Source organism: Nerophis lumbriciformis, linkage group LG13 (assembly GCF_033978685.3).
Source record: "Nerophis lumbriciformis linkage group LG13, RoL_Nlum_v2.1, whole genome shotgun sequence".
Lineage (NCBI taxonomy): Eukaryota > Metazoa > Chordata > Actinopteri > Syngnathiformes > Syngnathidae > Nerophis > Nerophis lumbriciformis.
This window is the reverse complement of record NC_084560.2, coordinates 1,195,603-1,220,638: the sequence shown is the minus strand read 5'-3', so window position 1 is coordinate 1,220,638 and position 25,036 is coordinate 1,195,603. Positions and strand designations below refer to the sequence as shown.

Sequence of the window (25,036 nt, the reverse complement as noted above, 5' to 3'; positions counted from 1 at the left end):
CCATTCTTATTATTACTGATATGGATCAATGTTACGTCCATTCTTATTATTACTGATATGGATCAATGTTACGTCCATTCTTATTATTACTGATATGGATCAATGTTACGTCCATTCTTATTATTACTGATATGGATCAATGTTACGTCCATTCTTATTATTACTGATTTGGATCAATGGTACGTCCATTCTTATTATTACTGATATGGATCAATGTTACGTCCATTCTTATTATTACTGATATGGATCAATGTTACGTCCATTCTTATTATTACTGATATGGATCAATGTTACGTCCATTCTTATTATTACTGATATGGATCAATGTTACGTCCATTCTTATTATTACTGATATGGATCAATGTTACGTCCATTCTTATTATTACTGATATGGATCAATGTTACGTCCATTCTTATTATTACTGATATGGATCAATGTTACGTCCATTAGTTGACAATCCGACGGTTTCATGGACATTCTATGTTTGCCAATGACGTTGATAAGGTGACGTTTGGAGGTATAGAATCTTGAATAATAAACATCTGCGAGTAAGACTTGCATGTTGATCAGATTTGAACTCCTAATATCAGTTGTGGAAATAAAAGACTTTTCTCCCTTGTAGGGTTATGCAAGTCATTGACAACAACTTCCCACAAATGGCCGAGTTTGTGTCTCCACTGCATGCACTTGTAGGCGGGCTCTTGGACGTCATCCGCTATGTTCAGAAGTGGCCTGGCAAAGGTAGCTGAGTCCCTAACCTGCTTTTGGAATAACAAGATGAATAATCAACCTTTGTATTCCTGCTCAGATGTCTACCTCTCTCTTGCTGACCTTGTCCAGTTGCCCAGCAGCTCCATCAATGAAGCCCTTCAACTGCTTCTACAAAACATCCAGATACCCCTTGACCAGGTCATTGACCACACTGTTACTAAAATTGCCTTTTTAGTTGTCTTGTACTGATTCTAACCTGGTTCTTGGACAGGCTCTGACTGTTTATGGGGGTCTGTTTGTTTACCAAATGTAAAATAGCTATTTTAGTTGTCTTGTACTGATTCTAACCTGATTCTTGGGCAGGCTCTGACTGTTTATGGGGGTCTGTTTGTTTAGTAAATGTAAAATAGTCATTTTAGTTGTCGTGTACTGATTCTAACCTGGTTCTTGGACAGGCTCTGACTGTTTATGGGGGTCTGTTTGTTTAGCAAATGTAAAATAGCCATTTTAGTTGTCTTGTACTGATTCTAACCTGTTTCTTGGACAGGCTCTGACTGTTTATGGGGGTCTGTGTGTGTAGCAAATGTAAAATAGTAATTTTAGTTGCCGTGTACTGATTCTAACCTGGTTCTTGGACAGGCTCTGACTGTTTATGGGGGTCTGTGTGTGTAGCAAATGTAAAATAGTAATTTTAGTTGCCGTGTACTGATTCTAACCTGGTTCTTGGACAGGCTCTGACTGTTTATGGGGGTCTGTTTGTTTAGCAAATGTAAAATAGCCATTTTAGTTGTCGTATACTGATTCTAACCTGGTTCTTGGACAGGCTCTGACTGTTTATGGGGGTCTGTTTGTTTAGCAAATGTAAAATAGTAATTTTAGTTGTCTTGTACTGATTCTAACCTGGTTCTTGGACAGGCTCTGACTGTTTATGGGGGTCTGTTTGTTTAGCAAATGTAAAATAGCCATTTTAGTTGTCTTGTACTGATTCTAAGCTGGTTATTGGACATGGTCTTACTGTTTATGGGGGTCTGTTTGTTTACCAAATGTAAAATAGCCATTTTAGTTGTCTTGTACTGATTCTAACCTGATTCTTGGGCAGGCTCTGACTGTTTATGGGGGTCTGTTTGTTTAGTAAATGTAAAATAGCCATTTTAGTTGTCTTGTACTGATTCTACGATGGTTATTGGACAGGCTCTGACTGTTTATGGGGGTCTGTTTGTTTACCAAATGTAAAATAGTCATTTTAGTTGTCGTGTACTGATTCTAACCTGGTTCTTGGACAGGCTCTGACTGTTTATGGGGGTCTGTTTGTTTAACAAATGTAAAATAGCCATTTTAGTTGTCTTGTACTGATTCTAACCTGGTTCTTGGACAGGCTCTGACTGTTTATGGGGGTCTGTTTGTTTAGCAAATGTAAAATAGCTATTTTAGTTGTCTTGTACTGATTCTAACCTGATTCTTGGGCAGGCTCTGACTGTTTATGGGGGTCTGTTTGTTTAGTAAATGTAAAATAGCCATTTTAGTTGTCTTGTACTGATTCTACGATGGTTATTGGACAGGCTCTGACTGTTTATGGGGGTCTGTTTGTTTACCAAATGTAAAATAGTCATTTTAGTTGTCGTGTACTGATTCTAACCTGGTTCTTGGACAGGCTCTGACTGTTTATGGGGGTCTGTTTGTTTAGCAAATGTAAAATAGCCATTTTAGTTGTCTTGTACTGATTCTAACCTGGTTCTTGGACAGGCTCTGACTGTTTATGGGGGTCTGTTTGTTTAACAAATGTAAAATAGCCATTTTAGTTGTCTTGTACTGATTCTAACCTGGTTCTTGGACAGGCTCTGACTGTTTATGGGGGTCTGTGTGTGTAGCAAATGTAAAATAGTAATTTTAGTTGTCTTGTACTGATTCTAACCTGGTTCTTGGACAGGCTCTGACTGTTTATGGGGGTCTGTGTGTGTAGCAAATGTAAAATAGTAATTTTAGTTGTCTTGTACTGATTCTAACCTGGTTCTTGGGCAGGCTCTGACTGTTTATGGGGGTCTGTTTGTTTAGTAAATGTAAAATAGTCATTTTAGTTGTCGTGTACTGATTCTAACCTGGTTCTTGGACAGGCTCTGACTGTTTATGGGGGTCTGTTTGTTTAACAAATGTAAAATAGCCATTTTAGTTGTCTTGTACTGATTCTAACCTGGTTCTTGGACAGGCTCTGACTGTTTATGGGGGTCTGTGTGTGTAGCAAATGTAAAATAGTAATTTTAGTTGTCTTGTACTGATTCTAACCTGGTTCTTGGACAGGCTCTGACTGTTTATGGGGGTCTGTGTGTGTAGCAAATGTAAAATAGTAATTTTAGTTGTCTTGTACTGATTCTAACCTGGTTCTTGGGCAGGCTCTGACTGTTTATGGGGGTCTGTTTGTTTAGTAAATGTAAAATAGCCATTTTAGTTGTCTTGTACTGATTCTACGATGGTTATTGGACAGGCTCTGACTGTTTATGGGGGTCTGTTTGTTTACCAAATGTAAAATAGTCATTTTAGTTGTCGTGTACTGATTCTAACCTGGTTCTTGGACAGGCTCTGACTGTTTATGGGGGTCTGTGTGTGTAGCAAATGTAAAATAGTAATTTTAGTTGTCTTGTACTGATTCTAACCTGATTCTTGGGCAGGCTCTGACTGTTTATGGGGGTCTGTTTGTTTACCAAATGTAAAATAGTCATTTTAGTTGTCTTGTACTGATTCTACGATGGTTATTGGACAGGCTCTGACTGTTTATGGGGGTCTGTTTGTTTACCAAATGTAAAATAGTCATTTTAGTTGTCGTGTACTGATTCTAACCTGGTTCTTGGACAGGCTCTGACTGTTTATGGGGGTCTGTGTGTGTAGCAAATGTAAAATAGTAATTTTAGTTGTCTTGTACTGATTCTAACCTGATTCTTGGGCAGGCTCTGACTGTTTATGGGGGTCTGTTTGTTTACCAAATGTAAAATAGTCATTTTAGTTGTCTTGTACTGATTCTACGATGGTTATTGGACAGGCTCTGACTGTTTATGGGGGTCTGTTTGTTTACCAAATGTAAAATAGTCATTTTAGTTGTCGTGTACTGATTCTAACCTGGTTCTTAGACAGGCTCTGACTGTTTATGGGGGTCTGTTTGTTTAGCAAATGTAAAATAGCCATTTTAGTTGTCTTGTACTGATTCAAACCTGGTTCTTGGGCAGGCTCTGACTGTTTATGGGGGTCTGTTTGTTTACCAAATGTAAAATAGCCATTTTAGTTGTCTTGTACTGATTCTACGATGGTTATTGGACATGGTCTTACTGTTAATGGGGGTCTGTTTCTTTAGCAAATAAGCTGCACACAATCCAGTCTGACCAAGGTCTCTTCCCCAGGCTTTGGCTCTGACTCTCGACAGAGAACTTGTGCGATCCTACATCTGTGACCCGAGTAACAACCCGCTGTGGCTGGTGACCGCCTGTACCACTGGGACTGTGGACATGCTCCTGGACTGGATCACTCCCAAACATTTAGCCCAGCAGGTAAGACCCACTTCTACTTTTATATATATATATATATATATATATATATATATATATATATATATATATATATATATATATATACTCCCAAACATTTAGCCCAGCCGGAAGGACCCACTTATACTTTTCTCTACTGTCTTTGTGTGTGTGCGTGTGTGTGTGTGTATGTGTGTGTGTGTGTGTGTGTGTGTGTGTGTGTGTGTGTGTGTGTGTGGGTGCGTGTTTGTATATGTATGTATACATATATATACACATATATATATGTATGTATGTGTATATGTATGCATATGTATATATGTATGTATATTTGTATATATACATGTATGTATATTTATGTGTATATATGTATGTATATATGTTTGTATATATAGATACATGTGTATATATGTGTATATATATGTTTGTGTATAAATGTATCATATGTTTGTATATATATATACGCATGTGTGTGTATTTATGTATTATGTATGTATATACAGTATGTACAGTATGTGTATAAATAAATATATGTATACATTTGTATGTGCATGAATATGAATATATGTGATATGATATATACATGTACATATGTATATGTATGTAGGTATATATATATATATATATATATATATATATATATATATATATATATATATATATATATACATTTGTTTGTAAATATATATATATATATATATATATATATATATATATATATATATGTGTGTGTGTGTATATATGTGTTATGTATGTATAGACAGTATGTATTGTATGTGCATGAATATAAATATATGTGATATGATATATATATGTACATATGTACAGTATATGTATGTAGGTATGTATATATTTGTATATGCACTATTTATAAATACACATTTTTATATATATATATTTATATATATATATATATGCACTATTTATACATACACATTTATATATATATATATATATATATACATATATATATATATATATGCACTATTTATACATACACATCTATATATATATATATATATATATATATATATATATATATATATATATATATATATATATATATATATATACTTTGAAATATAGATAGGTGCTATTATACTAATAGTATGAAGCCTAATAGAAAGATGCTATTTCTTCTATTGTGTACAATATAAAGTATTTCTTCTATTGTGTAAAACATAAAGTATTTATTATATTGTGTACAATATAAAGTATTTCTTCTCTTGTGTACAATATAAAGTATGATAATATTTCTGTACCTCCAAGGCTCTCCTTGCTTGGAGTCAGCATGTTGCTCCTCATGATGTCTCCTTCGCCAAAGGACTGCTGCACAGTCTCATGGGAGTTGGCTCTCCAAGGACCGTGGTAGACTCCAGCATCTCTGGACAGCAACGTAACGTGGCAACACCAACCCTAACCATGGAGGAGGAGCTGTGAGTGCGCTGTTAGTTGTGGGGGTGCACGAAAACATCACAATTCTTATTCATCCCGACTGGAAATACATCCATGTTGGATTAAACAGTAACAATAATAATTATTCAAATTATGGATTAAACAGTAACAATAATAAATATTCAAATGATGGATTAAACAGTAACAATAATACATATTCAAATGATGGATTAAACAGTAACAATAATAAATATTCAAATGATGGATTAAACAGTAACAATAATAAATATTCAAATGATGGATTAAACAGTAACAATAATAATTATTCAAATTATGGATTAAACAGTAACAATAATGTTGATTAAAATGATGGATTAAACAGTAACAATAATAAATATTCTAATGATGGATTAAACAGTAACAATAATACATATTCAAATGATGGATTAAACAGTAACAATAATAAATATTCAAATGATGGATTAAACAGTAACAATAATGTTGATTCTAATGATGGTTTAAACAGTAACAATAATAAATATTCTAATGATGGATTAAACAGTAACAATAATAAATATTCAAATGATGGATTAAACAGTAACAATAATAAATATTCAAATGATGGATTAAACAGTAACAATAATGTTGATTCTAATGATGGTTTAAACAGTAACAATAATAAATATTCTAATGATGGATTAAAAAGTAACAATAATAAATATTCAAATGATGGATTAAACAGTAACAATAATAAATATTCTAATGATGGATTAAACAGTAACAATAATGTTGATTCTAATGATGGTTTAAACAGTAACAATAATAAATATTCAAATGATGGATTAAACAGTAACAATAATAAATATTCAAATGATGGATTAAACAGTAACAATAATAAATATTCTAATGATGGATTAAACAGTAACAATAATAAATATTCTAATGATGGATTAAACAGTAACAATAATAAATATTCAAATGATGGGTTAAACAGTAGCAATAATGTTGATTCTAATGATGGTTTAAACAGTAACAATAATAAATATTCTAATGATGGATTAAACAGTAACAATAATAAATATTCAAATGATGGATTAAACAGTAACAATAATAAATATTCTAATGATGGATTAAACAGTAACAATAATAAATATTCAAATGATGGATTAAACAGTAACAATAATGAATATTCTAATGATGGATTAAACAGTAACAATAATAAATATTCTAATGATGGATTAAACAGTAACAATAATAAATATTCAAATGATGGATTAAACAGTAACAATAATGAATATTCTAATGATGGATTAAACAGTAACAATAATAAATATTCAAATGATGGATTAAACAGTAACAATAATAAATATTCAAATGATGGATTAAACAGTAACAATAATAAATATTCAAATGATGGATTAAACAGTAACAATAATAAATATTCAAATGATGGATTAAACAGTAACAATAATAAATATTCAAATGATGGATTAAACAGTAACAATAATAAATATTCAAATGATGGATTAAACAGTAACAATAATAAATATTCAAATGATGGATTAAACAGTAACAATAATAAATATTCAAATGGTGGATTAAATAGTAACAATAATATTGTTTTAAACGATGGATTAATCAGTAACAATAATAAATATTCTAATGATGGATTAAACAGTAACAATAATGTTGATTTAAATGATGGATTAAACAGTAACAATAATACATATTCAAATGGTGGATTAAATAGTAACAATAATATTGATTTAAATGATGGATTAAACAGTAACAATAATGTTGATTCAAATAATGGATTAAACAGTAACAATAATAAATATTCAAACGATGGATTAAACAGTAACAATAATGTTGATTCAAATGATGGATTAAACAGTAACAATAATAAATATTCTAATGATGGATTAAACAGTAACAATAATGTTGATTTAAATGATGGATTAAACAGTAACAATAATGTTGATTCAAATGATGGATTAAACAGTAACAATAATAAATATTCAAATGGTGGATTAAACAGTAACAATAATGTTGATTTAAATGATGGATTAAACAGTAACAATAATGTTGATTTAAATGATGGATTAAACAGTAACAATAATGTTGATTCAAATGATGGATTAAGCAGTAACAATAATAAATATTCAAATGGTGGATTAAACAGTAACAATAATACATATTAAAATGGTGGATTAAATAGTAACAATAATATTGATTTAAATGATGGATTAAACAGTAAAAATAATAAGTATTCAAATGGAGGATTAAACAGTAACAATAATGTTGATTCAAATGATGGATTAAACAGTAACAATAATAAATATTCAAATGATGTATTAAACAGTAACAATAATAAATATTCAAATGATGGATTAAACAGTAACAATAATGTTGATTTAAATGATGGATTAAACAGTAACAATAATAAATATTCTAATGATGGATTAAACAGTAACAATAATGTTGATTTAAATGATGGATTAAACAGTAACAATAATAAATATTCTAATGATGGATTAAACAGTAACAATAATGTTGATTTAAATGATGGATTAAACAGTAACAATAATAAATATTCAAATGATGGATTAAACAGTAACAATAATAAATATTCTAATGATGGATTAAACAGTAACAATAATGTTGATTCAAAACTGTTCTAAAGAAGAATCTATTTTTAAAGATGTTGTTTCAATGCAAGTTTTGACCTGTGCTGTAAACATGAATCATCAAACTTTGGGACAATGGAATGTTCACCCCAGGAATTGGTTTGAATCCTTAGATTCCATCTCTAACTGTTGGATTAGTGGAATGAAGTCATTTTGGAAGAATGTTCTAGAGACAACATTGTCAGCTCTGTGATGTTTGACAGGTTCTTGAACCTCGGCCAAGTGGTGCTGGAAGTCAGTCAAGTACATCCTGGTCTGGACATGATGACTCAGCACTTCCTCAGCCTTGCCTTTCACTCCATGAACATAACCACCTGTACCATACATGCTGCTGAAGGTATTAACACTTATTTGACACTGAACATAACCACCTGTACCCTGCATGCTGCTGAAGGTATTAACACTTATTTGACACTGAACATAACCACCTGTACCCTGCATGCTGCTGAAGGTATTATTAACACTTATTTGACACTGAACATAACCACCTGTACCCTGCATGCTGCTGAAGGTATTAACACTTATTTGACACTGAACATAACCACATGTACCCTGCATGCTGCTGAAGGTATTAACACTTATTTGACACTGAACATAACCACCTGTACCCTGCATGCTGCTGAAGGTATTAACACTTATTTGACACTGAACATAACCACCTGTACCCTGCATGCTGCTGAAGGTATTAACACTTATTTGACACTGAACATAACCACCTGTACCCTGCATGCTGCTGAAGGTATTAACACTTATTTGACACTGAACATAACCACCTGTACCCTGCATGCTGCTGAAGGTATTATTAACACTTATTTGACACTGAACATAACCACCTGTACCCTGCATGCTGCTGAAGGTATTAACACTTATTTGACACTGAATATAACCACATGTACCCTGCATGCTGCTGAAGGTATTAACACTTATTTGACACTGAACATAACCACCTGTACCCTGCATGCTGCTGAAGGTATTAACACTTATTTGACACTGAACATAACCACATGTACCCTGCATGCTGCTGAAGGTATTAACACTTATTTGACACTGAACATAACCACCTGTACCCTGCATGCTGCTGAAGGTATTAACACTTATTTGACACTGAACATAACCACCTGTACCCTGCATGCTGCTGAAGGTATTAACACTTATTTGACACTGAACATAACCACCTGTACCCTGCATGCTGCTGAAGGTATTAACACTTATTTGACACTGAACATAACCACCTGTACCCTGCATGCTGCTGAAGGTATTAACACTTATTTGACACTGAACATAACCACGTGTACCCTGCATGCTGCTGAAGGTAATAACACACTTATTTGACACTGAACATAACCACCTGTACCCTGCATGCTGCTGAAGGTATTAACACTTATTTGACACTGAACATAACCACCTGTACCCTGCATGCTGCTGAAGGTAATAACACTTATTTGACACTGAACATAACCACATGTACCCTTCATGCTGCTGAAGGTAATAACACTTATTTGACACTGAACATAACTACATGTACCCTTCATGCTGCTGAAGGTATTAACACTTATTTGACACTGAACATAACCACCTGTACCCTGCATGCTGCTGAAGGTATTAACACTTATTTGACACTGAACATAACCACCTGTACCCTGCATGCTGCTGAAGGTATTAACACACTTATTTGACACTGAACATAACCACCTGTACCCTGCATGCTGCTGAAGGTATTAACACTTATTTGACACTGAACATAACCACCTGTACCCTGCATGCTGCTGAAGGTATTAACACTTATTTGACACTGAGCATAACCACATGTACCCGTCATGCTGCTGAAGGTATTAACACACTTATTTGACACTGAACATAACCACCTGTACCCTGCATGCTGCTGAAGGTATTAAGACACTTATTTGACACTGAACATAACCACCTGTACCCTGCATGCTGCTGAAGGTATTAACACTTATTTGACACTGAACATAACCACCTGTACCCTGCATGCTGCTGAAGGTATTAACACTTATTTGACACTGAGCATAACCACATGTACCCGTCATGCTGCTGAAGGTATTAACACACTTATTTGACACTGAACATAACCACCTGTACCCTGCATGCTGCTGAAGGTATTAAGACACTTATTTGACACTGAACATAACCACGTGTACCCTGCATGCTGCTGAAGGTATTAACACTTATTTGACACTGAACATACACATGTACCCTGCATGCTGCTGAAGGTATTAACACTTATTTGACACTGAACATAACCACCTGTACCCTGCATGCTACTGAAGGTATTAACACAACTATCTTACACTGGGCGCTTTTAGGGTGAGAAACAAAATAGAACTTTACTGTAAAAATACTCTTACCACTAGTTGAAATTAGCTATAAAAAAATAGTTCCTAAGGGTAAATGCACTTTGTTAGGATTTTGTGACAATCACTTACTGTACAATGTCTGCTCTCATAAAGACTGATGGGATGTTTATATCTTCCACTTTACATGAAGATTGAATCATAATCCTTCTAAAAGGGTTGAACAAAAGTAGCTGCAAACTAATTTGTCTTTCTTGCCATCTCAGGTCTAAACCTAAACAAGATATACAAACATAATAAAACAATCACTTACTGTACAATGTCTGCTCTCACTGGGATAAAGACTGATGGGATGTTTAGAACACAAACAAGCGTTTTTTTGTGTCTTTCTGGCCATCTCCGGGTCTAAATTGGATGTCAAAGTTGCCCAACTTGTCAGATTATTTGTTTACTCCTCAATCCAACTGATTGTGATCAATAACTCAGGCATAGTTATAAATGCACACACATCATCATTCTTCTGCAGACGTAGAACATGGATGGTGCGTGAACTCTTTCGGTACTGAATGGACACAAAAACAGGAACTAAAGGTCAAAAAAGGAAGACTCAACACAATTACACAATAAAACAGGAAGTAACAGATGGGGGAGCTCATGACTGCCAGTGGAATGTTTTGATACGGTTCTGATCTGATAAAAATAATAATAATAATAATAATAATAATAATAATAATAATAATAATAATAATAATAATACTAATGAAAAAAATAAATAAAAAAACAATAAAAATAATAATAATAATAATAACAATTATAATGACAAAAAATAACAAAAATAAATACATAATAATAATAATAGATGATATTTAGGTGAATCTTCTATGTGGGAATAATGATAAATTTACACAATAATAATAATAATAATGATTATTATAATATTAATGATAATAGTAATGATGACAGAGAGGTTAATTTACCTGACATGTGACTGACTATAAACACTATGATAATATACCTGACATGTGACTGACTATAAACACTATGATAATATACCTGACATGTGACTGACTATAAACACTATGATAATATACCTGACATGTGACTGACTATAAACACTATGATAATATACCTGACATGTGACTGACTATAAACACTATGATAATATACCTGACATGTGACTGACTATAAACACTATGATAATATACCTGACATGTGACTGACTATAAACACTATGATAATATACCTGACATGACATGTGACTGACTATAAACACTATGATAATATACCTGACATGTGACTGACTATAAACACTATGATAATATACCTGACATGACATGTGACTGACTATAAACACTATGATAATATACCTGAGATGACATGTGACTGACTATAAACACTATGATAATATACCTGAGATGACATGTGACTGACTATAAACACTATGATAATATACCTGAGATGACATGTGACTGACTATAAACACTATGATAATATACCTGAGATGACATGTGACTGACTATAAACACTATGATAATATACCTGAGATGACATGTGACTGACTATAAACACTATGATAATATACCTGACATGACATGTGACAGACTATAAACACTATGATAATATACCTGACATGACATGTGACTGACTATAAACACTATGATAATATACCTGACATGTGACTGACTATAAACACTATGATAATATACCTGACATGACATGTGACTGACTATAAACACTATGATAATATACCTGAGATGACATGTGACTGACTATAAACACTATGATAATATACCTGAGATGACATGTGACTGACTATAAACACTATGATAATATACCTGACATGACATGTGACAGACTATAAACACTATGATAATATACCTGACATGACATGTGACTGACTATAAACACTATGATAATATACCTGACATGTGACTGACTATAAACACTATGATAATATACCTGACATGACATGTGACTGACTATAAACACTATGATAATATACCTGACATGACATGTGACTGACTATAAACACTATGATAATATACATGACATGTGACTGACTATAAACACTATGATAATATACCTGACATGACATGTGACAGACTATAAACACTATGATAATATACATGACATGTGACTGACTATAAACACTATGATAATATACCTGACATGTGACTGACTATAAACACTATGATAATATACCTGACATGACATGTGACTGACTATAAACACTATGATAATATACCTGACATGACATGTGACTGACTATAAACACTATGATAATATACCTGACATGTTCCATTACAACACAAGGAAGGTCATCAAGTTGATGTTTGGAGTTCAGAGAAAGAGCACATATCTGTCACAGGTGAGGTCCTGGCAGTGGTAAACATAAAGGTAAAGGTAGAGGCGGCCACACCCTCTCTGTGGGGACGTTAGTGTGAGGCCTTACCAGCAGGAAATGGAACACAAAGACAACAATCCTTTGATTCAAAAGAGTGTACATGAGTGGGTGTGGTCACAGGTGGAATTACTGTACAGGTGAACCTGCTCTTTTGTACCTGTGGGAAGTTTATCTCTCTTTGTGCTGGAAACTTTTACACCTTCTTCCATTTTCTGACAATGTCATCCAGACCAAACCTTTTTTTTACTGCTACAAACTGCTTTTTTGGGTCAAACTTCTCTACTTTCTGTCTACAAACGTTTTATACACAACCCAACATTGTTGTATACACAACCCAACATCAGTGAAGTTGTCACCTGGTAAATAACAACAAATCCTTTTCAACTTATATTCAATTGAATAGACGGCAAAGAAAATATATTTTTATGTTCACACTGAAACATTTTATTTTTTGCAAATATTAGCTCATTTGGAATTTGATGCCTGCAACATGTTTCAAAAAAGCTGGCACAAGTGGCAAAAAAGAGTGATAAAGTTGAGGAATGCTCATCAAAGACTTATTTGGAACATCCCACAGGTGAACAGGCTAATTGGGAACAGGTGGGTGCCATGATTGGCTATAAAAGCAGCTTCCATGAAATGCTCAGTCGTTCACAAACAAGGACGGGGCGAGGGTCAACACTTTGTCAACAAATGCCTGAGCAAATTGTTTAAGAACAACATTTCTCAACAAGGAATTGAGGGATTTCACCATCTACGCTCCGTAATATCATCAAAAGGTTCAGAGAATGTGGAGAAATCACTGCACGTAAGCCATGATATTACACACCTTGGATCCCTCAGGCGCTACTGCATCAAAAAGCCACATCAGTGTGTAAAGGATATCACCACATGGGCTCAGGAACACTTCAGAAACCCACTGTCAGTAACTACAGTTGGTCGCTACATCTGTAAGTGCAAGTTAAAACTCTACTATGCAAAGCCACAGTCATTTATCAACAACACCCAGAAACGCTTCGCTGGGCCTGAGCTCATCTTAGATGGACTGATGCAAAGTGGAAAAGTGTTCTGTGGTCTGATTAGTACACACTTCAAATGTTTTTTTTTGTGGGGGTGGGGGGGTATTAATAATAATAACAAGTTAATAACATAAAAACAAAAACAAAAATGCAGCACAAACGAATGGTGGGGGAGAGGAGGAGGGGCTGGATGACATCACTAGTCAGAAAATGTCCTTTAGAATCACTTCGAATAGACTTTATCGATACACTAATCACTTTGATACACTAATCACTTTATTGATACACTTTATTGATCATTTTATTGATACATTAATCATTTTATTGATACACTAATCATTTTATTGATGCACTAATCGCTTTATTGATACACTAATTGCTTTATTGATACACTAATCACTTTATTGATACACAAATCGCTTTATTGATACACCTTCTTGTTTGCAGAAATTCTGCACGACTTCCTGAAGGACGCCAGACAACTTGAAAGGATTTACCACACCTTGATCACCAACCAATCAGAGGCCAGTGTTTGGATGGAGCAGGTGATCAGCAGCACCTTGGAGGTGATCATGAAGGTATGTGTGGAAGAACTTCAGGTGTGACTGAATGACCTCCATGCAGATCATGCGACGTGCCCAGGGTCCCACCAACCACCCGAGTCCATCAAACTACCATTTTCCAAGATGAAAAAATGTCCAGGAATTCCCCAAATACCCAGTTTTCCAAAGCCCTATTTTCGCTTCTTCCTGGAAAGTTTCCACAGTCCACATTTTCTAACCGTTTTTGACCATTCCCCCTTCAAAACGTTCCTCTTAGTTGCGACAACACATGCTTCTATTTTTATCGTACAAATTCACGTTTTTTTCCGAAATTCCAGGGATTCTGTGATATTTATTCTCAATTCAAACTGTTCCAAACATTCCAACACCAACACAATCATATCATCTAAGTGTGCTAGTTTCAATTTAAAACAATTACCAGTTTCCCCGACATTTTCAGGAAAGTTCAATTGAAATGATTGGACATATTCATAGTTCTACAATGCAGTATATTCTCAAAAATTGCGCCATTCTTAAACCGGAATCCAACCTTTCAACCATCCCAACACTACTCTTCCAATACATCCAACATGTTGTCCCTTTCCCCAAATTCCCAGACTTCCCCAGGATTTTCTCCCCATTGACAAAGAATGGGCAATATACAATCTACTGCATTTCCCACATTTCCCAACTTCCACACACTCCACTCCTGGACATTCAAGTATTTCAGTTCCACTCTCACGTATCGTCCACATTCACACGCAATTCTTACTGGAATAGCAAATTGTAGTTTTTGCTTGTGTTTAGTATTTTTGCTTACCCGTATTTTTCGGACTATAAGTCGCAGTTTTTTTCATAGTTTGACCGAGCTCCAGTGCGACTTATATATGTTTTTTTCCGTCTTTATTATGCATTTTGGCAGGTGCAACTTATACTCCGGTGCGACTTATACTCCGAAAAATACGGTACTTACTTTATCATACATTTTGTATGTGTCATGTCTGTATTATCATGTTTTGTTTTAAGTCATGTTTTGTTTAGTTTCTGTCTTTTCACTCCCTTGTCTGGTCACCATAGTTACCCATTAGTTTCACCTGTCATGTCAGGCACCTGTTTTGAGTCACGCACCTGTTGTTAATCATGTCCATAGTATTTAAGTTCATTCATTTTCTGTTGTTCGTCCTGACGACCTCACACCACATTTATGCTCTGTTTTGGTTCCATGTTTATAGTCTTTTTGTTTTTCATAGTTTATTCTCCGCCACTGTGCGCGCTTTCGTTTATTCCTTTTTTTTGGATAAATATAAATAAATCATGTACCTCCATTCCCGTCTCGCCCGAGCCAACTTTCCGTTGCATCCTGGAAAAGCACACACCCAGGACCAAGTCATGACAGTATGTAATAAAAGGAAATTAGTTTAAGAGAAGTACAGCTAGCAGCGTTGTTACGAGCAAAAGTAACCAGTTATGAAGAGTAAATTAGCAAGTATGTTAATAAGAGTTTTGATCAAATAAAAGAAGCGTAAATGAAGCAATGTGTTAGCGTCAGCAGCTAAATTAGGAGCCTTTGTAACCCATATTGAAATATTTATATTTTCAAATAATATATCTTGTTGTGACTAGGGTTGCAAAGGGGTGGAAAGTTTCCGGTAAATTCCTGTAAACTTTCCGGAAATTTAACACGGGAAGTTAAGCTCGGGAAGTTTGGAAATTGTGACCATTTTTTGATTATTCAAAGATCTTATTGTGTAGAATAAGATGAGAAGCTTGTAAAGGACTAATGCAATGCCACACACAGATAGAAATAGTCAGTAAACAATTGGAGTAGTCTTTAAAAATATTTGACTGATGGACAAATGAATAGAAATAGGCTAGATCAGGGGTCGGCAACCTTTACCAGTCAAAGAGCCATTTTGACCAGTTTCACAAATTATAGAAAACAATGGGAGCCGCAAAAAATGTATGTAATTTTAAATGAAATAACACTGTATACAAAGATTGCGATATAACATTTTTTTTTAACACTCTTACTAATAATGCGCCACACTGTGAACCCACACCAAACAAGAATGACAAACACATTTCGGGAGAACATCTGCACCTTAACACAACATAAACACAACAGGACAAATACCCAGAATCCCATGCAGCCCAACTCTTCCGGGATACATTATACACCCCCGCTACCAAACCCCGCCCACCTCAACCGACGCACAGACAGAGAGGGGGGGGGGGGGGGGTTGATGTGTGAGGGAGCAGGGTTGGGGTGGGGGCGGGGTTTGGTGGTAGCAGGGGTGTATAATATAGCCCGGAAGAGTTAGGGCTGCATGGGATTCTGGGTGTTTGTTCTGTTGTGTTTATGTTGTGTTAAGGTGCAGATGTTCTCCCAAAATGTATTTGTCATTCTTGTTTGGTTTTGGTTCAAAGTGTGGCGCATTATTAGTAAGAGTGTTAAAGTTGTTTTATATGGTCACCGTCAGTGTAACCTGTGTGGCTGTTGAACAAGTATGCCTTGCTATCACAAACGTGTGCAAGCAGTAGATGTATATTGTATAACAAGTGTTGGGCTAGCACGCTGTTAATATAAATTGTAGAAGGTGCCAAATGTTGTACCATCATGGTACATCCTTATTATAGCTGTGAGGGTGAAAATCGGTGAATAATAATCCCGGGGGAGTTTTCTGCGAGAGAAACTGAAATCCGTGAATCCGGAAGTCTCACGGGAAAATCGGGGGGTTCAGCAAGTAAGCTGCTGAGCCGCATCAGAGTGATCAAAGAGCCGCATGCGGCTCCGGAGCCGCGGGTTGCCGACCCCTGGGCTAGATGAATAAATGAACAGTCAATCAGCATGCTAAATCAAACTACAAGCTACATTCTTGTATGCCAACAGAATGGCTAGCAGAACAGAAGGCAGAGGAAACTACCGTATTTTTCGGACTATAAGTCGCAGTTTTTTTCATAGTTTGGCCGGTCTCCAGTGCGACTTATATATGTTTTTTTCCTTCGTTATTATGCATTTTCGGCAGGTGCGACTTATACACCGGTGCGACTTATACTCCGAAAAATACGGTACACCTTTTGATTAAGTATTCGCTACTTGAACTTTACACATCACAGAAAAGGTAAATTTGGATCGCTAACGTTGTTAGCATAAATGAATGGGATTTAACATAGAGAAAATTAGCATCACGGCTAATGGATAAATATTTTGGGTTCATTATGAGACTGGTGGTACATAAACCTAGCTAGCTAGAGATATTGGCCCCAAAATCATTGAACAAGTACAGGAACAGCTAGCTAGCTTGAGTGGAAGTCTGCTGGAGTAGTCTACAGTCATACAGTAACAAGCAATTACACTTAAATACCATACATCAAATATATTTACCCCATCAACACTTACCTGATTGGATGAAGTCCTTGGGCTCAAATACTAGTGTGGCCTCAATAGCCCTGCTGTAGTGTGAAGCATGCTGGGAATTATCTGGGCATGTGATGGAGGAATGCACAGTACAGGGTTGAAATTCTACTGAATTTGCATGAAGTCAGGTTGTTTTAGCTAATAATCATGCTGCAAGATCTAGCATGTTGCATTCAATGTTTATTCCCATTCATTTCCCGTTAATTCCCATGGAAAGTTTCCAACTTTGAATATTCCCAGAATTTTGCAACCCTAGTTGTGACTGAGAGATTTGACCTTTGACTTGGGTTTAGAATGTTCCACTTGAATCAAGTTGCTGATGTTCCTAATTCCACAGAGCCTGGCACCAGAGCCGCTGACATGCGAGGAGGCCCTGGGCCCCTTCCAGTGGCTCTTGTCCACTGAGACCATAAAGCTGGAGGTGTGGAAATCAATGATCTGCCAGAACACGTCGGCTCTCGAGAATCTGCTGCTCACGGAGTGGATGCCTTTGATTGAAAAAGTAATACTCTACACAAATATGTTGCTTATTTGGTTGGTGTTGTTCCTCCAACATTTTCATGCTGCTGGTCAAAGGCTCAAGAGTTCTACACTGCCTTGACGGGGGAAGAAGAATACGCCAACGTCACTCTTCCTATGATTCTCTCCGAGTGGCATAAGTTGTATAACAGCACCTTGGAGTTGGGGGCGGTCTTGGAGAGGTTGTCCACAGACTTGGACCAAGCTAATTGGTTGGACTGGATGCCAGCTAACAGTTCCAGTGATCTTGTTGGGACTCTTCAGCAAAGGTCTGAGAACATTTATATACAGATGAAAAGTAAGTAAATACACAAGAAGTCAATTGCCTTTCTTCTTTTACTTTAGTATTTTAGTTTTCATGGCAAATTTGGGAGCAACGGTTGAGGCGAGTCCAACGTGGCCTGAGATGAAAAGCTATTTCCACATGGTCTACTGGGTTTTCAACTACAGACCTGGTGTCAGCGCTGTGCCAGCAAACTGTAAGTCTTGTCTATCAGCTCAATTAAGGAGGACGCTGTGAAGGGGGGCGTGGTCTGCGGGCCTGCCGCGGAGCGGGGTGTGCAAGGACCGGCCTCGAAGCCAGCGGCAGTTGAGTAGATTGCCCAGCTGGGGCAGGTTATCTATTCACCTGTCGCCTTTTTTAGCAGCAGCCGGGCCTGAGACACGGGGAAGGAGTAATCACCAGAAAAAAGGGTGGAAATAGGTATTTGGAAAACCAGTAATTTTTTAAAGTCCTGGAATTTTTTTGAACTTGGAAAAAAAGGTTGTTTAAATTTCAAGGATGGTGCAAAGTGTTGAAGGTGAAATTGTTTGAATAGGTTGAAAAATGTGGAAGTTTCCCTCTCGTGGTGGGTTCTCCTGACGCCGAGAGATCTTCAGGAGCCCGGTGGACAGGTTGGATCAAGTCTTTTATTTGCATACACCAGTATGGGTTGCTTTTCAGCAATATATATTTCGGACTTTTCAGTCCGGCGTGTCCTTGCTTTCTGGCTCCAACTCCAACCCCGTGTCTCGGTGCGGCTGCTACTAATAAAAGCGACAGGTGATTAGATAACCAGCCCCAGCTGGGCAATCTACTCCCCTGACGCTGGCTTCGAGGCCGGTCCTTACACACCCCGCTCAGCGGCAGGCCCGCAGACCACGCCCCCCTCCACAGACGCCATTACATATTGCAGACAATTTTGTATTCAACTCCTACAAATATCAGATTGTGTTGATTTACAACAGATTTTGGACCTTCTTGTGTTATCTCCGGCCTAGAGAAACCTGTCCACCAAATGAAAAAAAATGACCAGTGTAGAAGTAAATTTGTTCCTTCCATCAGAATCAGCTTTATTGGCCATCTACGTTTAAAAACACAAGGATTATGACTTGCTCAACTCTTTGTTCAATGTAAAAAATAAAGAAAAAGGCAGCAACTAGGAGAGGGTGCATTACTGTCTTGGTGAGAGAACCGTTCAAGAACACCAATGATTAGGCGTGTAACGGTGTTGTACATACAGCGGTATTGCGGTTTCAAAATCATCACAATAATGCCGTCACGTCTGACGGTATGAAACAAGAACTTAGTGAGTGTAGTTTTTTTCTGGCGCTTTTGCATAGGCATCTACATCTCCCGTAAGTCCCTGCGCGGCGTGGGAGCAGAGAGCGGGACCGGAAGGTGGGGACATTCTATCTCAGTCGTCCTCAGACCAGCTTCCATCGGAGTCTCCAATCATTCCTGTTCTCCATACACCCAGGCAGCGCCGTAGAGCTTTCAGCTACCGCATCTTTCTTCAAGATGTCCACGTACGTTAGCGCGGGACGTCCTCGCGATCGATGCCCGTGCGTTGGTTCCCATAGGACCAGCCTGCTGGCCGGGAGCTCCCGATGTCTGTGGCAGTGGCCGGCCAGCCTCATCCTCCTAGCTGTTACCTTCTTGCTGAGCCTCGGCAGTTGCCCGTACAGTTCCTGTACGGGCATTGACGTGGAACGCAGTTAAGGGGCGAAAGAAGGAAGCATGCAGGAGAAGTTTGCACACTGCGGTGGCCTCTGCGGTGCTTCATGCCATCGACTGCTGGACTGCTAGGAACAGACCCAATAAAGCAACCAAGATGACTGACTCCGTCCTAGCCCGTGGATCAACGAGAATCCGTCCAGGGAGACCGAATCATCCGGCCAGGATGCTAGCTCCGGAGCCCAATCTCGTCCTCCGCATCGCCTCCGGTCTCTCCACGTGCGTTCCGTTATCGCAGCTGGTCTCCGGTGCAAACATGGCCAAGGCTTCCCCAGAGGCAGAAGTTATGAAAGTGCCACCCCTTATTGCGCAGTCCAGAAAGGGTCCGATCCAGTAAGAAAAAACACATCCCCGTACAGTACGTTCTTTTTAGCTTCAAATATTACATTCTGAATACTGGACCTACTTTGTATAATACACATCTAGTATCATGGTTTGACCTTGGAGACAATTGGGAGACCTCTCAAGTGGCGCATGATGAATATAATAGAGGTCTGAGGTCAGGTGTTTATAAGTAGAATTTGAGTCACTTAGCCTGAGGTTAGAAGGTGATCACTGACTTGGGATGTAAAGCCGATATCGCTTACCATGAGGCGGTGGCTTCATGACAGTACAACGCTGATGATAATGTTCTGGTCAAACAAGGTCCAATTTTGAAGTAAGAACAAATCAATTCAGCTATATTTCAGATATGTAACTTTCCTTTTAGGTTCCCTTGACATCAAGACTCTAAACATTGACTGTGACACTGGCCTGGACTGGAACACGTTTGTTCAGGCGCTGGCTGAGGCCCTGATGTCGCCAACTCAAGATGTTCTACTGAAGTGAGTGACAAGATTCTCTCGTCCTAATGAATACATTCATCATGAACTACAAGGCACTTACTCTCACTAAGACTCTTAAAACTCAACTCTTGACCTTTATTTTGAATAATGTGGCCACTGAAGGGGTAGGATTAAATATTAACTTTGCTTCTTCCTACTCTTTTCCAAACATGTTGAGATTTGCAAACATAACAATGTTAGCAAACTTGTTGAGCAAATGAATACCGTACCATTCCAAAGTTCTAACTGTCTCTCCTCTTTCTCTTTAGCTGTCTCAAAGGCACGGTCAGTCTATTACAGACTGTGTTTGGGGACCTGACCAAGAATCTGACAGCGTCCTATTTAACACAAGAAATTCAAGGTGGAGATGCGCTCTCTATGTACCTGATTAACTTGATGAACAACCTGCACAACTTTGTCTGGAACATCTCCACACTCTCTGACCCACACATCTCAAACCCCGACGTCATGATTCCCCTCATTAGCGAGCTGTTTGAGTCTACAGGTCTGAGTCCCTTGCTGCCTTTGCTCATCAGCGACAGCCCAGTCAATGTCTCCAACATTATTGATGTTGCCGTGAAGCTTGGTAGAAGCAACCAGAACATTTTCACCTTTAATGAGACCGACCCAACAATGCCTGATCTGGAAAAGTTGATCGTGCAGTTCCTGTCTTTGGAGGGTAACCTCACCATGTCTCTCTCCCACGTCTTGGGGAACACCCTACTTACCTATTCCAACTACTTTGACCCAGATGAAGTGGCACGTGTCAGGGAGGCTTTAAAGCCTTTTACTAACCAAACCTCATCAGGAATTGTGGAGGCCATCCTTACCGCCACAGAGCTGCTAAAGAAAGTGGTTGATTCACCAAATGACGATCCAACTAAAGTAATTCTCGCATACATCCAGCAACTTCAAGAATCCACAGTGTCCCTGTTAAAGTGGCAAAGAATCCAACACATCGTATTGCCTAATGGACTATTAAGTACAGCTGAAGTTACAGAACTCTCCCAGGTGTTCAATGACTTTCTTAACCTCCTCACCCCTGAGAGTCTTGCAAACCTGACTGAGATTGGCCCAGATGCTGCTCAGGACCTGGTGGTACAACAATTTCTTGCATTCCTACCACTGGACTTCCAAGAAGCAGCTGCTTTCATGTTCCAAGACTTCAAAGCTCTGCAGTATCACTTGTCCTTGTGTGCAGCAGGACAAAACTGTTTGGCCGGTATCTCGGAAATCTTTGCATTCCTGAGTCAACTATCTGGCTTGATGCTCTCAGCCGATGGCAACGTCACAGTCAACATTGCTTTAAACAACACGTTTCTGGAGGGTGGGTCATATGAAAATATCGCATCTGCTTTCTTCCCACTGCTCTTGTCGCCGCATGACTCTGCCTATGTTGGTGTGTTCAACCAAACCCTTCATTTCATGAGACTGGTGATAGAAACACCAAATATTACAGTGTCTCATATCCAAAATGCACTGAGACAGTCAAACGTAACCCTTGACGAGCTAAACTACATCGCTCACCTCGCAGGATCTGCCAACATAAATGACCTGTTGATAAATGTAATGGCCATCGCCGATGTTCCCGAGTGTTTTGAAATACAGCATAACCACACCTTGGTGACAGCGGAGTGTGTTATGGGATTGATCGACAAAGTCAGCAACTTCCTCAAAAGCATACCTGCTCTGCAAAATCATACAGACATCGTCTCCCTCGTCCCATTGATTGTCAATAAAACAATAACTGATGCCACTCAGGTCAATTTTAGCTCAAACACACACCTGGCTGTCATACAGGTCCTTGACAACAGCCTCAACAATATCCAGACCAACCTGGAGTTGAATAATCTGAACACCTCAGAGATCAAGAATGAAATCGCAGTGTTGCAAGGCCTGTTAAAGGTAGCGGCCAACCCTGAACCCTTGAACCACATCCTCAATGCCACGTTGCTACCGTACTCCGAGGAAGTTACAAGAACATATTTGCAAGTAATGCAATGGTATCTGCAACGTCTGGAAAACGTGACCAGTGCCAGCGCCGTGTCCGGTCTCCTCTATCCTCTTTTCCGCCTCACACAGCTACAAGTCACCCTCCAGATAGCACAGACAAATTTGACTCTGTTTATCAATAACCAGATTAACCACTTCCAGACACCAACTGATGGTGCAGGAGTGAGTAAAATTGGCCAAGCAACCGTTGAAATCCTTCAGCAAATTGTAAAGTTCACAATAGTCAACATCAAAGTTCAGAATGAGAATGGTCAAGTCTTAGGTTCTATGCCGCTGTTAAACACAACTGCGCTACGTGACGTTGAGCAGCAAATAGAATTCTACCTTGATCTGATACATGCTTGGATGGAACAACCCAATGTCACTGCCGTCTTCACCAGTATGCTCCAGTGGGGAAACGGCTCCCCGAATGCTTCCACACCAGTAAGAGACGTTCACGTCCTGTTGCAGACGTTGGCTCACTATCTAAATGACGACCAACTGGCTTACCTGTCCGTCATCAGCAATATCATCCAGTTTCTGCAAAAATCTATCATGGCTTTAGAGCAGCCAGAAGACCCGCAGTTTGACCACCTATATGCGGCCATCATGGAAGCAGTTCAAACCCTAATGGACATTCTCACCCAAGTTACGGGCCCTCTTCCGCATTCTGTGACACAAAACATCGAAGGAATTGTGAACGACACGTTACTCCTTGTCAGCCAACCGGACCTGAGTTTTGCCACATCGCTCAACCTCACCTTGCTTATCATCAAAAGAGTGGAAAATGTTGTACAACATCTGGTGCCAAAGGAGTTTGCAGTCTACCTGTTGTCCGGCCTCAAAGTTGCCGCCACATATTTGGAGACAATCTCCACTACCAGTGGACCCGACAACTGGAATCACGTGTAAGTACAGACTTTTGTCCAGTGCTTTAGTTTCTACAACATGTTTTAGTACTGTGCAATCTGGGTAAAATTATGTGACACAACGTGTACCTTAAAAAACGTGTGTTGCGAAAGAGCGTCGCCTGTTGAAATGAAGGCAATGAAATGTGGGCTTGGCCCCGCCAACGCAATGTGTCATGTATCCTTGTGACATGCCTTTTGAAAGGAAAAACAATCTTTTAGATAAGAACTGTTGTGTGAAAAACCAGACAAAAGAATGTACTACCAAGAACCACAACAGTTGAATGAAGCAATGTAACAATAATTACATTTACTTCGAGCTCCTTCCTCGTCAAACACACCATTAACAGCGTGTCCATATTTTCATGGACAAATAATATTATATCGCCCTTTGGTGGCGTTATCAAATTATTCTGCTTCATTATGGTGTAGACTAGACTTAGCCAAGTCTCGGTCATGATTTATGATTTATTTCTTTAATCCTGCTTCTTCTTCACATGTACTTGCTCTGTTCTCATAGTTGGAAAAACAAAGTTACGTGGATCTCTAGTTATAAGCTAATGCTAGTGTCATGTCTGCTAGACTACAAAATAACATGTTTATTCATGTGGTGTAAGCTCCTTTGGAGCAAGCAAGAAACGGTGGCCCATCACTGTGGACAAGTACTAAAGTATGGACATAAAGTGTCACATGCACATGGATGATAGCAGACATTCCACAAGAGAGGACCCTTCAATCTGTCAGTAGTATACAGGGAGTCGGTACCATGAGTACCAGACACCATGATACTTTCAAT

The 25,036-nt window shown here is 38.0% G+C and overlaps 2 protein-coding genes across 4 annotated transcripts in view; both read left to right on the top strand.

Moving 5' to 3' along the window:
* Positions 1-10,635, top strand: part of LOC133614015 (glucosylceramide transporter ABCA12-like) — a 39,334-nt gene extending 28,699 nt beyond the window's left edge. The window contains exons 9-14 of the mRNA XM_061971942.2: positions 624-742; positions 810-910; positions 4,099-4,245; positions 5,491-5,657; positions 8,507-8,697; positions 10,631-10,635. Of these exons, the coding sequence (XP_061827926.1) occupies positions 624-742; positions 810-910; positions 4,099-4,245; positions 5,491-5,657; positions 8,507-8,697; positions 10,631-10,635 (730 nt within the window). The remainder of the gene's footprint in view (positions 1-623; positions 743-809; positions 911-4,098; positions 4,246-5,490; positions 5,658-8,506; positions 8,698-10,630) is intronic.
* Positions 9,301-25,036, top strand: part of abca12 (ATP-binding cassette, sub-family A (ABC1), member 12) — a 170,432-nt gene continuing 154,696 nt past the window's right edge. Inside the window, exons 1-7 of one of the 3 annotated variants that reach the window (XM_061971824.2) lie at positions 9,301-9,330; positions 14,489-14,619; positions 18,339-18,503; positions 18,578-18,789; positions 18,866-18,999; positions 21,226-21,340; positions 21,610-24,240. In XM_061971824.2, coding sequence (XP_061827808.2) covers positions 14,578-14,619; positions 18,339-18,503; positions 18,578-18,789; positions 18,866-18,999; positions 21,226-21,340; positions 21,610-24,240 — 3,299 coding nt within the window. In that variant the 5' untranslated portion in view covers positions 9,301-9,330; positions 14,489-14,577. Of the gene's footprint in view, positions 9,331-10,397; positions 10,424-10,517; positions 10,538-14,488; positions 14,620-18,338; positions 18,504-18,577; positions 18,790-18,865; positions 19,000-21,225; positions 21,341-21,609; positions 24,241-25,036 lie in introns of those variants that run through there. The other 2 variants (XM_061971822.2, XM_061971823.2) reach the window with 2 other exon arrangements.